This window comes from Centropristis striata, chromosome 19 (assembly GCF_030273125.1).
Source record: "Centropristis striata isolate RG_2023a ecotype Rhode Island chromosome 19, C.striata_1.0, whole genome shotgun sequence".
Lineage (NCBI taxonomy): Eukaryota > Metazoa > Chordata > Actinopteri > Perciformes > Serranidae > Centropristis > Centropristis striata.
The window spans coordinates 33,953,297-33,970,306 of NC_081535.1; the positions used below are offsets into that span (position 1 = coordinate 33,953,297).

The window sequence follows — 17,010 nt, forward strand, 5'->3', positions numbered from 1 at the left end:
GTGAAAAAAACCCATTATGAATGACTTTTTTTGTAAAAGCACATTTTTCAGGAGAGTCTAGGATCTTTTCTTTGTTGTTAAGTAGGTTATAGGGACACAGATTATTTATGTCTCCATCAGAGAAGTTTCAGCTTTTCATCAAGTTTTCAGCCATAAACTAGGAGAAAGACATCCTGTTAAGTACATGTCAGCATTCTTTAATGGAATATTATCAGCAGATGGACAATCAATTTAGGATTTAGCACTCAAATAACATTATTTTAAGTACAATATTTCTTGTATTCCCTTAACTAATATCTTTAACAAATAAATAAATAACCTGGGGTGAGTTAATCCACATGAGGATAGAAATGTGAAGAAATATAATCCTAGACAGTATTTATAATAATAATAATAATAATAATAATAATAAGAAGAAGAAGAAGAAGAAGAAGAAGAAGAAGAAGAAGAAGAAGAAGAAGAAGATGAAGCAGAAGAAGAAGAAGAAGAAGATGAAGCAGAAGAAGAAGAAGAAGAAGATGAAGCAGAAGAAGAAGAAGAAGAAGATGAAGAAGAAGAAGATGAAGCAGCAGCAGAAGAAGAAGATGATGAAGCAGAAGAAGAAGAAGAAGATGAAGCAGAAGAAGAAGATGAAGATGAAGCAGAAGAAGAAGAAGATGAAGCAGAAGAAGAAGAAGAAGATGAAGCAGCAGAAGAAGAAGAAGAAGCAGAAGAAGAAGAAGAAGATGAAGCAGAAGAAGATGAAGCAGCAGAAGAAGAAGAAGAAGAAGAAGAAGAAGCAGAAGAAGAAGAAGAAGATGAAGCAGAAGAAGATGAAGCAGAAGAAGAAGAAGATGAAGCAGAAGAAGAAGAAGAAGAAGGAGAAGAAGATGATGAAGCAGAAGAAGAAGAAGAAGAAGGAGAAGAAGATGATGAAGCAGAAGCAAAAGCAGAAGAAGAAGAATTTTATTTACATAGTACCTTTCAAAACTTAAAAAAAAAAGCTTTATAAACAGGCCAAATAAAAAGGGAAAAAATCCACACCTTAAAATACAAATCAAACATCTACATTAATTTAATAAAAGCCACAAATAAAAACAATAACACATGGAATAACTGGCTTTTAATAAATTGGAACATCAAAAGGTTATGCTGCTTAATTTAGTCTTCTGTTATCCCAACCTATAAAAATATATAATAATATGTTTGTTGATTATAGCTTGTAAAGATAATGTTAATCTGCAAAGTAACTAAAGTTTTATCTGAACTGTAAAAATGACATGTTCAAGTAAAGTACTTCAAAGTTGTAGTGTCATTCTGCATCCGACCACCAGAGGTCCTCAGACTCTCACCTGTCCTCCTCATTCACCTGCACACCTGCCTCCTCCTCCTCCTCCTCCTCCTCCTCCTCCTCCTCCTCCTCCTCCTCCTCCTCCTCATCAGCCCTTCAGCTGCACGTTTCCACTCATTCCTCTCCACATGAACCTGATTCTAACCGTTTCTGCTGTTTTAGTTTCCTGTTCCTGACCTGCTCACCTGCTCGTCTCCTCCTTGGATCTCCTCCTGCCTCCTCCTAACTAAACTAAATATCATCCTTCACCCTGAACTGCTTCTATTGCTCCGAGTCCTTCTCCCTTTAATTCAATATTTATAAACCAAAGATATATATACACTACCGGTCAAAAGTTTTAGAACACCCCAATTTTTCCAGTTTTTTATTGAAATTCAAGCAGTTCAAGTCAAATGAACAGCTTGAAAGGGTCCAAAGGTAAGTGGTGAACTGCCAGAGGTAAATAAAAAAAGGTAAGCTTAACCAAAACTGGAAAATAATGTACATTTCAGAATTATACAAGTAGGCCTTTTTCAGGGAACAAGAAATGGGTTAACAACTTAACTCTATGGAGTCTTGGGCTATTTAGTCCATTTTTGAATTCTTTTCATGTCTTTGTAAGTCATTTTGTGTCTTTTTTAAGTCATTTTGTGTCTTTTGGTGTCTTTTTTTGTCATTTTGTGTCTTTTTTAAGTCATTTTGTGTCTTTTGGTGTCTTTTTTTGTCATTTTGTGTCTTTTTTTGTCATTTTGTGTCTTTTGGTGTCTTTTTTTGGTCATTTTGTGTCTTTTTTTTGTCATTTTGTGTCTTTTGGTGTCTTTTTTTGTCATTTTGTGTCTTTTGGTGTCTTTTTTTGGTCATTTTGTGTCTTTTTTTGGTCATTTTGTGTCTTTTTTAAGTCATTTTGTGTCTTTTGGTGTCTTTTTTTTGTCATTTTGTGTCTTTTTTTAGTCCTTTAGTCCAACATAAAATGTGATTTCGAATCTTTTTTTTACTTTCAAAACACTATCATGCTCAATAAAGAATTTTAAATGTTGCAAATGTGCATTAATTTCAGAGTACACTGAGACATTAAACTGCATCATTTTCAATTAAATTCTGGAAAAGTTGGTGTGTTCTAAAACTTTTGACCAGTAGTGTATATCCTGCTGATACAAAGATAAAAGTACTAATACCACACTGTGAAAATCCTCCACTATGATTAAAAGTCCTTCATTCAAAACCTTCATTAAAGGTTAAAATGTAGTAAATGTTAAAATGTTCTGTGTCAGTGTTTCATTGTCTTATATGATTTTTATGAATGCTGCTTCAGTGTGTTTGGTGCATTTTAATGTTTGCATTCATTTTAAACCTTTATCCTTCACTTTATTATAAACATTCAAATTCAACATGTGTTTTTTGAGATAGAAAGTATATCAAAGATGAATCTAGTGCAGTAAAAAGGGCAATATTTTCTTCTCGGGTGCAGTGGTGTAGCTGTGAAATGTTGCATAAGAACCAAGAGAATTTGTATTTTTGTACAGTATCTGAGTAAATATATAATAATAAGGCACCAGGAACTCACATTTCAAGAAATTCCTAACCAGGTAAAATAATAATAAAAAGAACCACATGCATATTTTTTAGGAATCTGCCTCCAATTTTTAAACTGACAGACAAAAATGAATATTCAGATTATTTATTATCCATTAAATTTGCATTAAATGGACATTTTTATTATGGCACTTATTATGCACAAAAATGCACAAAAGTATGAGACTCACAAAAACAACTACAACAGTTAAGCAAAGGTAATAGTGATGCAAAGTGAAAAAAATAAATAAATCGCGCAATGCAATGAAAATTAACACAATGCATTGAAAAACTGTTTTATTATGATGTGCACATAGTATATACAAATTATATTTGATGTTCAAATCATCTCTGCAAGAACTTGTTCTGACTGTAATCTGACTTATGCATCATGTTTGTGTTGAGCTGCACAGATCTGCAGAGAATAACTGACTTTGTGGTCTGCAGCTTTACAAATAGTTCTCGCCCTATTTTGAACCAAGCCGGTTCCATTTTACACAGGATCTTAAAGAGCGTGACACCTTTTAATGTGGTTTTATCTCTTTTTTTTGCCAGCAGACACAGTCAGTTCAACACCTCAACAAGTTCTGCAAACTCTCTTACAAGCTGAACTCCCATAATATGTTTTCAAACCATCAAGGTCAGATATGTTTTCCTGCCACTGTACTTCTTGTTATTAAAGGCAGAGAAAATATATATTTTTTTCTCATTTAATATACAGAAAATAAGTAATAAATAATAGTGGCATTATGTAAACAAAGTGGCATTAAATTAATGTTAATATTGGAAATAAGCTAATATGTATTAGTTTTGATCAGGACTGAATTGTGTGTTAACATTTAAATCCGTCGGAGTAGAGAATTATGTTAGTTAGTATTTTTTATATCAGTTTTAAAACGGTTTACAGATTCTAGTCCATTAAGTTTACAGAAATAAAAGATTTTTTGGTTTATTTTTTCATAAACAACAGTGGTATTCTGTAAACAAACTGGCATTTGAAGGGTTTAAATCAGACCTGGGCATTGGGCCGCGTGAGGTTACCCAGAAATTAGAAACCAATATAACCGCAGTGCTTTTATTTTGAAAAAAATAGCAAACATTAGCATTAGCACTAGAGCTAACAACACTTTTACTATAGTTAAGACAACAAATATAGCCACTAATATATATGACAGAAGAAAATAAACTCTAACAAACCTTGTGTCCTGTCAGTCAGCCACTATAGAAGCCTTTTGATACTTTATATCAACTTTATATCAATTACTACGCACTCGTTATTATTTACTATTTTTTACTCTATTTTTAGTATGATTCAGTCTTTTTATTGTTATTTTATGCATGCTATGTATTTTATTTGTTTGTTTTTTAAACTTTATTTTGAATATTATGTTGTACTTTTTAAATGTTTTTCTTCTATGGGGTTTTTTCTTAGGTTATGCATTTTATGTATTATGTTTGTTTGGGGGTTTTTTTTAATATTTTTTTGTATTTTTTTTTCTCTGAAGTGGCTTTACTTTGTCTTATTTTCCATAACTTATGGCATTCTTTCCCTGGTTTTATGTTCATGCTATGTCTGTTTTGATGCAGCACTCTGTGTATGTAACATCTTTCTTTTATAGAACTTTGAGCTGCATCTCTTATCTGAGAGCTGCTGTACAAATTACAAATTAACCCTATAAAGCCTGAACCGTGAAATAAAACTTGAGTATTTATTGAACCTGCTGACAAAAATAAATAAATAAATTTGCATATATGAATTCTAATTTGTATCATATTTGATACATCAGGTCCTTTTTATACAATTTGTTGCTCACAGTTTGTTTTTCTTGAACTAACAAAAACATAAAACCTAACATTTTTATCCTATTAAGACTTTCCTTTTAACATTTAATTCAAATATGAAAGAAAAAAATGATTTATCTGCTGATATGAAGTTTTCACCCAGCAATGAACCTGTATAATTTTTGCTACATCTGGTATTTTTGTGCAATTTGTTGCTCAGTTTGTTTTTAATCTCCAACACATGTATACATCAGGTTTTTCAGGAAAAAATTTATCAGACTGATGATGTAGAGGTCTCAACAACATGTTTATCAAATATGATACACTTGGCTTTATAGGGTTAAGTCTATTTATTATCTTTAGAAAGAATGTCTGATGGTAATCTGTTTGTTGGTTGAATCAAGCTGCTGACTTTTGGCACAGACTTTTGTTGGTGAGGAGGAAAGCGTGACTCATCCCTGAAGCCTCAGACAGCCTCTCTGTGGCGGTGGCCCCCGCTAACCGTGTCACACAGGAGTCAAGTTTCCATCTGAGTCTACTTTGGGGCACCAGAGTCCTGCTAATGCTCATAGTGAAACCACAGACAGCACTTATACCAACTGAGAAGGTTTCAGACTGAGCAGCTCCGGCTAACTGATCTACAACGACCTCTGGTTCAGCTGTTCTCAACCTTGGGGTCGGGACCCCAATTGGGGTCGCGAGATGATTTCTGGGGGTCGCCAAATCATTTTGGAAGTCAGCTCTGTCTCCACTGTGTTAAAGTGTTCATGTGTTAATGTGTTTTAGTCTTTTTGGTCACTCAATGTCTTTTTTTGGTCATTTTGTGTTGTTTTTTTAGTCATTTTGTGTCTTTTTTGGTCATTTTGTTTCTTTTTTTGATAATTTTGTGGTCAATTTGTGTCTTTTTTGGTCATTTTGTTTCCTTTTTTTTGGTCATTTTGTTTCTTTTTGGGGTCATTTTGTGTCTTCTTTGGTAATTTTGTTTCTTTTTGGGGTCATTTTGTGTCTTTTTTGGTCAATTTGTGTCTTTTTTTTGGTAATTTTGTGTCTTTTTTGGTCATTTTGTGTTGTTTTTTGGTCATTTTGTTTCTTTTTTTGATCATTTTGTGTCTTTCTTTTGTCATTTTGTGTCTTTTTTGGTAATTTTGTTTCCTTTTTTTGGTAATTTTGTGTCTTTCTTTTGTCATTTTGTTTCTTTTTGGGGTCATTTTGTGTCTTTTTTGGTCAATTTGTGTCTTTTTTGGTCATTTTGTGTCTTTTTTGTTCATTTTGTGTCTTTTTGGTCATTTTGTGTCTTTTTTGATCATTTTGTGGTCAAATTGTATCTTTTTTGGTCATTTTGTTTCCTTTTTTTGGTCATTTTGTTTCTTTTTGGGTGATCTGAACTGTGCCTGTGAGATTGTGTTCAGTGAGCGGGGGTCACGGACAAAATGCATGTTAAATTGGGGGTCGCGACTCAAAAAGGTTGAGAACTACTGCTCTGGTTGTCTCTCCAGAGGCCGCGTGAGGTTACCCAGAAATTAGAAACCAATATAACCGCAGTGCTTTTATTGTGAAAAAAATAGCAAACATTAGCATTAGCACTAGAGCTAACAAGCACTTTTACAATAGTTAAGACAACAAATATAGCCACTAATATATATGACAGAATAAAATAAACTTTAACAAACCTTGTGTCCTGTCAGTCAGCCACTATAGAAGCCTTTTGATACTTTATATCAACTTTATATGAATTACTACGCACTCATTATTTTTTCATTTAACCGTTCCACCTGTTATTTCCTGTCACTACCTTTCAAAATGAAAGCACCCTTTTCACACTGGACGGCACCTTTTCAAAATAAAAGCATCACAACATTGTTAAACACCTTGAAAATGTACAAACATGAAAAACAAGCTAAATAATACAAAAACATAAATAGGAAGCTTACTAAAGGTCATTTACAGTTGTGTTTAAAACTAGGAAATTTTAGAGTAAAAAATAGTATACATAGAATGCATTACATAATATGGAAAATAAAATCTAACAGATAATAATCAAAATAAACTTAAAATAAAATGCAATTAGTAAATCCACCATGACATAAGATGGAAAATAATAATAATAATAATAAAGTTAAAATAATACATGGAGTGCATAACATAAGTTGGAAAATCATTACTAAAACTGTTTAAAAAAATAAAAATACTAATAACATACATCATTTTAAAATAACTGCAGCAATGCATAAGCTTTAAAAAAAGTTTCTGGCCTGTATCAAAAAAGCTTTTAGCTTTGTTTTCAAATGAATATGAGCACATGGGCAGATGATAAATGTTACTGCTCATAAAAACAACCGATGTTGAAATAAAGAAGGATGACGTGCAGCCTCAGACCTCAGCTGTGGATCATCCTGACACGACACAAACAAGCAGAGAAAAACAAAGAGCTCAGTGATTCTTCTGCTGCTGGAACTGAATCTGGAGCTTCATGTGAGAGATGCTGAGCTAAATGTCAACTGGACAAGAAGTGTTTCAAATAAACACAGACACACTGAATGTCCATTCAGAACTCATGCATTAATATTTGAAAAAAAATCTACTAATTCCAAAAGTCTAGACTACATCTTTTTTTTTTTTTACTTAGATAGATAGATAGATAGATAGATAGATAGATAGATAGATAGATAGATAGATAGATAGATAGATAGATAGATAGATAGATAGATAGATAGTTAGTTAGTTAGTTAGATAGATAGATAGATAGATAGATAGATAGATAGATAGATAGATAGATAGATAGATAGTTAGTTAGTTAGTTAGTTAGTTAGATAGATAGATAGATAGATAGATAGATAGATAGATAGATAGATAGATAGATAGATAGATAGACAGACAGACAGACAGACAGACAGACAGACAGACAGACAGACAGACAGACAGACAGACAGACAGACAGATAGATAGATAGATAGATAGATAGATAGATAGATAGATAGATAGATAGATAGATAGATAGATGATATGATGGTAACAATGCTATAGTGACTATACGGTATATAATTGTAATAATAGTACAGTATATATTATATAATATGTAATAATAAATAAATAGTAACAATATAAAATAAAATAATTATAAATAAATAAAATTATATGATATATAATATATAAATATATAATAATAGTAATGGTAATAATAATAATAAATAAGGCCGGTATAAGAATAATAGTAGTATATAACAGTATATAGTAATAATAATAATAGTAATGTCAGCAACAGTATATATAATAATAATAACATATATATATATAATATTAATAATAATAAATAATAATAATAGATATCACCATAAAACTTCGCCGGTTTGTTATTTACATTAAAACAAGATTTTTTTGCATAACAAATTTTCTGAAATGTTATGTTTAGATATGCAAATATGCACTATGATGCATGTACTTCCAGGAAATAGATCTGAACATTGGACAAAGCTAATTTCAAAGTTATTCTTTTATGTTGTTGATATATTAGACTCAAAGTTTTTTACAGAAGGAAATCTCCTTTTATCATTTCATAAATCAGAAAATACTGTCAAAAGCCATACAAAAATAGTCTATTTTCTTCATGTTTTAAGGAACAAAACCCCTCTGTAAAACCTTCAGAATAAAGTTAGGAATAAAACTGGTCAGTTTGGTGTCTGTAAGTGGAGCTAACATTGAGATTTATGAGAAAAAAATAATTTTGAGGAAACGTCCTTTAAAGATTTCATACCTTCTTAATGTAAATGACTATTTGAAGACAAAACATTGAATCTAATTCATAGAAACAGCAACATAGAACATGTAAAACACATAATATTGTGCAGAAGAGCAGGAGCTTTCTAACAAAGCTCTGCAATGCAACGCTGCAATGCAACGCTGCAATGCAACGCTCCAATGCAGCGCTCCAATGCAACGCTGCAATGCAACGCTCCAATGCAATGCTGCAATGCAACGCTGCAAAGCAACGCTGCAAAGCAACGCTGCAATGCAACGCTGCAATGCAACGCTGCAATGCAACGCTCCAATGCAGCGCTCCAATGCAACGCTGCAATGCAACGCTCCAATGCAACGCTCCAATGCAACGCTCCAATGCAACGCCGCAATGCAACACCGCAATGCAACACCGCAATGCAACACCGCAATGCAACACCGCAATGCAGCGCTCCAATGCAACGCTGCAATGCAACGCTCCAATGCAACGCTCCAATGCAACGCCCCAATGCAACGCCCCAATGCAACGCTCCAATGCAACGCCGCAATGCAACGCCCCAATGCAACGCCCCAATGCAACGCTCCAATGCAACGCTGCAATGCAACGCTGCAATGCAACGCTAACTTTTAGTGAATTTAGGAGAAATCTACATATTTAATCTACAAATATAGTAAAATATACATGTTAATGTTTGTTTTCTTTCTGTTATTCTGAAGGAAGACATGATTTACAAAGTTTACCAGTGCATGAAAAAAATAACGTTTCTGCAATCATGAGGTGTCATATTTTATAGGATATAAAACATATTGGCACTGCAAAAATGTTATTTTTTTGCCTTTTTTATACACTTTATTGCAGGAGTTTACAGAATAGTTTAAATATTTTAATGGCAATCCCATCTATCGTTACCTTTGGCTCTCGTCCACTAAAATGATGTTTTTGCCGTCTATTGTCTGCCTGATACAGTGTGTTCAACAGTGTTTTCCTGCACATAGTGACTTTATTTATTTGAATAATTTTGCCAAATTATGTCAACAGTCAGCTGAGTCCATCTCCAGCTTGTCATACAGGAACACTAAAGCCAATCACCTGGACACAGGTGAAGCATTGTCATGCCAGCTCATGTAGTGTTCCCCTAAAATCAATAATTTACAGGAATGTGAAACCCTGTTGTGGCTTCCTGAGCCATGAACTGTAAATAAACTGCAGTGAGGAGGAAGTTGGAGATGCTCTGAAAGTGATACGGAGGTGTGAACAAACAGCCCCGTGTGTGTAGGAGGTAGGAACAGGTATAGGTTTGACAGATTTTCCTCTAATTTGCATATCACAGTCACAGGTAAAAAACACAGGAGACACTACAGTTACACCTGATGTCTGTGTTTCACTTTACATTTTGACATTTCACATGTTGGAGATCAGTCTTCAGCCTCACATGATTAATGACTCATTAACCCTCTATGGTACGCATTATGATGCCAGTTAGGAAAAAATGTTTAGAGTGTTTTTTGTCTTAAAATAGACTAAATAAACATAATCTGAAAAAAAAAAGTCAGACGTTTTTGGGGTTTGTGGCCCGTAGGCAACATTGTACCATAATGGAAGTAAAAAAAATAAGTGAAAAAGAAAGTTTTTAAAATTAATTTTAACATAATTTATTTAATAAACACGTGTAAAAGATTCAGTAGCTTCAACAGGGTACAATACATAACATTTTAAATTCAAAAACATTATAAAAGGAACTTTAACCGGTTTCTTGTCTGAATGTTGCCTGTAGGAAATATTGTACCATTGAACCAATGAATCATTGAAATTAATGTCTTGAACAGTCTAAGTGTATGAAACTATCAAAAATGAAGGTTTACTCTCCTATCAGTAGGAATATATTTTTTCCAGATGGAAAAGGGCCAGGAAATGACGTTTTGAGTGATTTTTTGTGGCACAAATTGACAAAGCTGTTTCCTTTGGAAAAGTCTGCAAAATAGGGTTTCAGTATGGCCTCCTGGAGGTCATGTGACAAATTAAAGCTTTGCTATTGGTTCCCTATACTCTTCCCTCTTTTTTAAAGTATTGCATCACTCAAAAACATGCATTGTAGAAATTTGACAGGCCAAAAATGGGTATGTTACCTGAGAGCAACACCGTACCATAGAGGGTTAATCACGTGTTCCTTCAATGAGTCTAAAAGTACTGTGCGTCCCACTTACCTTTCCTTGTCCCCGCAGCGTTGACTGCCACTAAGTGATAAAACATGCAAATATGGTGTGGTGAATGTTTTCAGCACTAACCACAGAGCGCTTTTTCCTGTCAAAGTGTGATCTTAATTTCCATTCACAGTGTGTCGAGAATTAAAGAAGTGAGATTTAAAGTCTTTCACCTTTTTTCTATGTAAGCAGCTCTGCTGGTCTTGAATAGGAAGTCAAACTGTACAGTTCACTGTGACAAACCATTACTCCAAGAAGTGCCCTTTGTTTATAACCATTGTTCTAATTCCCATGAAAAACAACTTGATTGGAGCCAATATGTCTAAGATGATTACTAGATATTATTGAATGTGCTTTTGTGCTTTCAAGTGGAATAACTTCCTCATTAAACACAGATGTGACTGTGTATGAAGTGTTTCACAATGTTTCGTCATTCAACCCAAAAAAACTAAATCAACCACTCCCTTTTGAAATTGAACAGGCTCTAGGACATTCAATGGTTGGATGTTATAGCTGCAAATATGTTTTTTAAATTTTTTTTGTGGTGCCTTACACTAACCAGGTGTTAAAAAAGTGTTAATTAGTAATTACTTTTCTGAACAATTCATATAAATCCATTCATGAAACGTACGTTAAAATTATACATCTGGTGTCGGTCTTTTAAAATATTATTAAATGAAAGTATAAGCAAGTTCATGATGCTCATTAAACCACAAAGAAACAGTGAAACCCCTGAAAGGAAAAAAAGATTTTTACAAAAACGAAGTGAAACTCCAGATGAGCTGGTTATGTTACATTGGAGTTTTTGCATTTCCCATTTTTGCATTGTATCTTGCAAATGTGAAACTGTATATTTCTGTCACCCTGTAGAGCAGAAAGTGGAAGTGCTGCTTCAAGCTTCAGTTACGTTATCAAGGACAATCTACAGGAAACACTTCGACCTGTTACTGGGACAGATAAACTATATTTATATAGAAACTGAAATAAATGCTTCACAAAGGTCTCCTGAGATTTTTTTTTCTACTGTGTTTACTGTACTTTACCTGCATCAATCAACTGTGCAGAAGGGAAAAAAAAATTCTTTAAATTATATCTTCATATCATTTAAAGTGTTTTTATGTGACTTAAAATGCACTATTATTAATTATTAATTGTAGTACCATTATTAAGTTGACTCAATAACAGGAAACATTTAGTGTAATGTGTCAACTTTAAACTCTTATACATATACAGAAATGTAAAATTAAATACCAAAGTATCTCTTAACTATATAAAAAAGAGGTGAGATTATGGATCATATCATCCATGGATCCTACCGCCACTTTATTAGGTACACACTTCACAGAAAAAAGTGGCTGGTGAGCGTATGTAATGACATTTATGAAGACATAAAAAAAAGAAGCTACACAGTTGTGTTGTGGTTAGCACAAGAGGGTTGCAATTTCAAATCCGGCTTCGTGTCCACATGGGTTCTCTCTGTGTCCTCCGGCTTCCTCCCACAGTCCAAAACATGCAGCTTAGGTTAAATTGGTGACTCTAAATTGTCTGTAGAAGTCAATGAGAGTGTGAATGATTGTCCCCTGAGCTCAGGGGAAGGTATTGAGTATTTTAAAGGTTCAAGTCTAATGAAGTTTTTCTTCATTTTGTTGAGTCCCAACTTATCTTATTTGTGAGATGAGTCTGAAGTCCACGCCATGTGACTAAAACCTGTGAAAGAAACTTGGTGTTTCCTGCATGGTGGGACATGAGGTAGGCGACGACCTACTTGATATTCAAGACACAAGGCATTGTGGGAACTGACTCTGTGAACTTAACAATGATAACACCATGAGAGAGGGGAACATGTAGATCAGTGGGCTCTGTCCTGATGTGATGTTTAGGGCAGGAAGATAGGGCCACATTGAGGCTTACTGAAGAATCAATGCTGGGAACTACAACAGATATACACTACCGGTCAAAAGTTTTAGAACACCCCAATTTTTCCATTTTTTATTGAAATTCAAGCAGTTCAAGTCAAATGAACAGCTTGAAAGGGTCCAAAGGTAAGTGGTGAACTGCCAGAGGTAAATAAAAAAAGGTAAGCTTAACCAAAACTGGAAAATAATGTACATTTCAGAATTATACAAGTAGGCCTTTTTCAGGGAACAAGAAATGGGTTAACAACTTAACTCTATGGAGTCTTGGGCTATTTTGTCCATTTTTGAATTCTTTTCATGTCTTTGTAAGTCATTTTGTGTCTATTTTTTGTCATTTTGTGTCTTTTCTTTTGGTAATTTTGTGTCTTTTTTTTCCTTTAGTTCAACATAAAATGTGATTTTGAATCTTTTTTTTATTTTCAAAACACTATCATGCTCAATAAAGAATTGTAAATGTTGCAAATGTGCATTACTTTCAGAGTAGACTGAGACATTAAACTGCATCATTTTCAATTAAATTCTGGAAAAGTTGGTGTGTTCTAAAACTTTTGACCAGTAGTGTAAGTCGAGCGGTGTACGGGACTTTGTTGTACTGTAAAAGAGCCATTCGGGATTGTGCGGTGTATGGAACACGAATGTGCTAATAAATCTTGCTGAACAGAGTATTGAGTGCTTTATTTTTGGCCAGCTCACCCATTAACTTAGTGCAGTTGTCAAAATTATCACAACAAAGCCCACCATACTGTCTTCTACAGAAAACACACTAAATGTAGTCTTTTGGGACCAACCAAACACAGCCTCAACACAGACAACAACACACGCACATAAAGTTTGAAAGATCAGTGAGATGTTCAATCTCCAGATGCTTGGTTAAGGGGTGGTAACCAAGGCTTATCATTTACAAATTGACCAATTGCGTTAAAGAGCCCACCCATTGTCCGGGATTTCGCCAAAATCCAAGAAGCTGTGTGTAATATCAAGGTTTTTTGTAATCACTCTGTCCTGTGGTGCCATCAGGGTCACTTGGCAGAGTCCAGCGCTGAGCATTGCATTTGGCTATGATTCTTTCAATAAATGGTTGACTTTATTCATTTGTCCTGAGTGTTTTGTAAAACCAAGTTTAGGAAAAAGAACCCGGGTGAGAGGTAGAAGCTGTAAAAGCTTTACGCTCTAACATTACTCCTCTAGCTTCTCCTCCAGGCACTGGATGAGGATGGGGTCCACTTTGGGATCAAATTTATTGGCGAACCAGTGGCCGAAGTTGAGCAACCAACGCATTTCAGCCGCGCCGTAAATACAGATGCTGCGGACGTGTTTCCCCGAGCAGCGCGGGTACAGCTTCTCTTCCAGGTTTTTCCATTTTACCAGCCTGGTCTTAATCATCAGGTCGGTGATATCGGGGTGTGATCTGGGTACCTCTCCTGGCACGCCAGGCAGTCGCACCAGAGTGGCCCAGAAGTGTTCATCTGGAGAGTAGGTGTCCTCCGACCACGCCAAGAAATCCTTGACCACATCGGAGGAGTTGATGTAGACGACAAAGTCCCAGGACAAGACAAAGTAGGCACTGCCGGAGAACACCTCGATGCCGTGCGGCGCCGGGGTTTTTACTTGCTTCGTTTTCACCGGCAGTTTCTTATATTCAAACCTGGCGTCCCTCAGCTCGTATTGAAAGGTGAACCTCTGCTTTTTATACTCAGAGGGTCGACACGTCTCCAGCATGTTGGCTCCATTTAACTTCTTAAGCTCAGACACCAGCTTAATGTTGGACTTGAGGGGGAAATCTTGTCCACAGAGGTTAATGACATACTTCCACTTGACCTCTGACTCCAAAAGGTCAGACAGACAGTTGAGATCTGCCTTTAGTCGACTGATGCTGGCGTAAAAGACAAACTCTCTCTTGGTGGCGATGAAGACGTTGGGCAAACAGCGAGCTAAACCCTCCACAGCCGCGATGAACTGAGCTGAAGACTTCTGATCGTAGTGGATGCAGTAGATGTTGCTGGGTGAGTACAAAGCTCTGATGAGTCTCTCTACCATCCAGGCAGATTTATGCACAACCAGTGAGTAAGCGAGAGGAAAGTCTCTCTCCTCCTCTGAGACAAACACCTCATCATAACCTCTGGACTTGAGGAATAACGAGCAGCTCGTCGTGAGGTTAACCAGACTTTCATCCGTATCCTCCACAACTTGTTTCTGTCTGATGATCAAAGATTTACCCACCTCCACTGGGTCCATGTCATATATAGCCGAACAGTTAATATTGTACTTGTGAAATGTCTGGATGTCATCTAAAGTGTCGAAACTTCGAGTGACGAAGTTGTTCTTCACACTGACCAGCAGCAGGAGAGCCAGAGCCAGCAGCAGCAGGAGGGAAGGGATGAATCGTCTTCTTGCTTGTCGCAGCGCTGGACATCTTGTATTCATTCTGTGGGGAGAGGAAACAGCATGAGAGGGAGCAGAAACCACAACTAACTGGAGTTTCATTAACAAGACGGTTAAAGTGAGAAGCTGACATGAAACTTGAAAGCCACGTGTTTGACTATATGTGTGTGGCAAGCCCCTTAGGGGAGGTTTTAGTTTTCAGTCTCTTACCTTTAAACATATCAGTGTATTATTTTGACTCATTTAATTGTTAATTTAAGATATCGGTTTAACAATTTTCATGTTGCAAATACATTCTCACATCAATCAAAACTAATTTACAGATATCTTTAAAGCAGCTATAGGGAAGTCTTATGGTGTGTTTGGAGAAAAACAAGCGTTTCTATGAGCGCCAGACTCCCTTTATATTAGAAAACCTTTAATTTTACTGCAGCAGGGCCTGACAGTCTGCAACTCTCAGTCCTGGTTCTGGTTCTTCTCTGCCCCACTTTTCCCCCAAGTGGGTTTAGCCAAACGGCTTTACCTTTACGGCTTTACCTCAGTCTTTACCTTACTTTGATACGATTCCCAATCAACACAACTTTCATAACGATATTGATAAAAACCCCACCTCCAAACACTTTATCTCACAGTTTGTGGATCTTTTCTCACTGGCTACCTCCTCGCTCCACATTAAATCGACAGGATCAGAGCGTGCTCTATCAATGCAAGGCTTCAACTTATTCCATTTAAAGTCATCCATCAGCTGCACTTTTCTAAGTCCAAACTCAACAGGATCCTTCCCTCGGTCTCTGCTACATGTGATAAATGCGAATCCAGCATCGGGACCCTAAGTCATCTTTTCTGGGCCTGCCCCAAGCTCAAGAGGTTTTAGGATGACATTTTTCATCTGTACAGCACAATATACAATAGACAGCTAATCCCTGATGGTATCTTGGTGATATTGGGTTGCTCCACCTGTTCCATGACTCTCCTTTTAGCTTTACAACAAGCCCTCATAGTTGTAGCAAAAAGAGTTATCCTAAGTTATCCTATCCTTCTTAAGAAAATGGCTAAATTACTGTTTTCAATTCCTGTCTTGAAGAGACTCGTTACACCCTGTCTGATACCCGCCCACAGTTTCTTAACATCTGGGGCCGTTTGTAGAACATATCAGGCAGGTGAAATCTCAACCTGGGAAATAGATTTATCAATTTGTCTTTTACTGTGCTGTCTTACCTGTTCTGTCTTGTATTTGCTTCAAAAACAAGCTACAGCTGCAAAAAAAATTTTTTGGACTAAAACAGTGATTTAAGTTGGTAAAACTTGGAAATATAAATGATTGACATTTAGGGCAATAATGTAAGTTAGCACAACAAAGGAAGCCAGTTGTCTGCTCAAAAACAAGTTGGTGAGTTGTTGTTACTTATATCTTTAAGTTGGGGTTCACAACAAGGGACAATAGTTCTGATAACTCTTATTTCTTTGTTGTGAAAGCCAACTTTTCGAGTTGCACTTGAAGTCTCATTGTGGCTGTACTGCCTCCAGCTGGAGTCCACACAAAAATGACAAAAATTTTGAAATTTTGAGTTCACCCAACTTCTCTTTTCTTGCAGAGTAGTCCTCCAGGGATCCTATTTCTGTCTTATTGCCTCACTCACTGACTTATAGTTGCGGTGTAGACTGAATTCTACATGCACTCTTTCAATGAACTGGCAGGTGTTTTATTTATTTATATATTCGTATTTTTTTATTATCTTATCGTTATTGTTATGCATATTATTTTTTATCTTTGTGCTGTTGCATGTTTGTGTGTTTGTATTTGATATTGGTAAAAGGAAAAACATTCTGAAATAAAGTACAACAAAAAAAAAACAAGAAGAAAGAAATAGCCAAACTTCTCACAGGTCATACAGAGACATTAGTATTTAATAACCAATCAAAAAAGTGTGTAGTTACTTTACTTTAATTGTATATATTAGTTACTCCTTCTTGATTAGTAAGAACAATATATACAGATGTCTACAGTGAACATTGTCAGTAATAAAGTACATATTGAAACAAGAAGTTAAACATTAACTAGTGCTGTAGTTATCTATGATGACTTGATACTAGTCGGAATAACATTATGGATAT

General features: G+C 35.5%; 1 protein-coding gene across 1 annotated transcript; it reads right to left on the reverse strand.

Moving 5' to 3' along the window:
- Window positions 1–13,689: 13,689 nt before the first annotated feature.
- Window positions 13,690–14,937, reverse strand: LOC131992839 (beta-1,3-galactosyl-O-glycosyl-glycoprotein beta-1,6-N-acetylglucosaminyltransferase 4-like). Its single transcript, XM_059358533.1, has one exon. The coding sequence runs from the start codon at window positions 14,935–14,937 to the stop codon at window positions 13,690–13,692; it is 1,248 nt and encodes a 415-aa protein (XP_059214516.1).
- Between the last annotated feature and the right edge of the window lie 2,073 nt (window positions 14,938–17,010).

Bases quoted from the DNA above. Each gene is read 5' to 3' on its own strand.
- LOC131992839 (XM_059358533.1), bottom strand. From the start codon at position 14,937: ATGAATACAAGATGTCCAGCGCTGCGACAAGCAAGAAGACGATTCATC.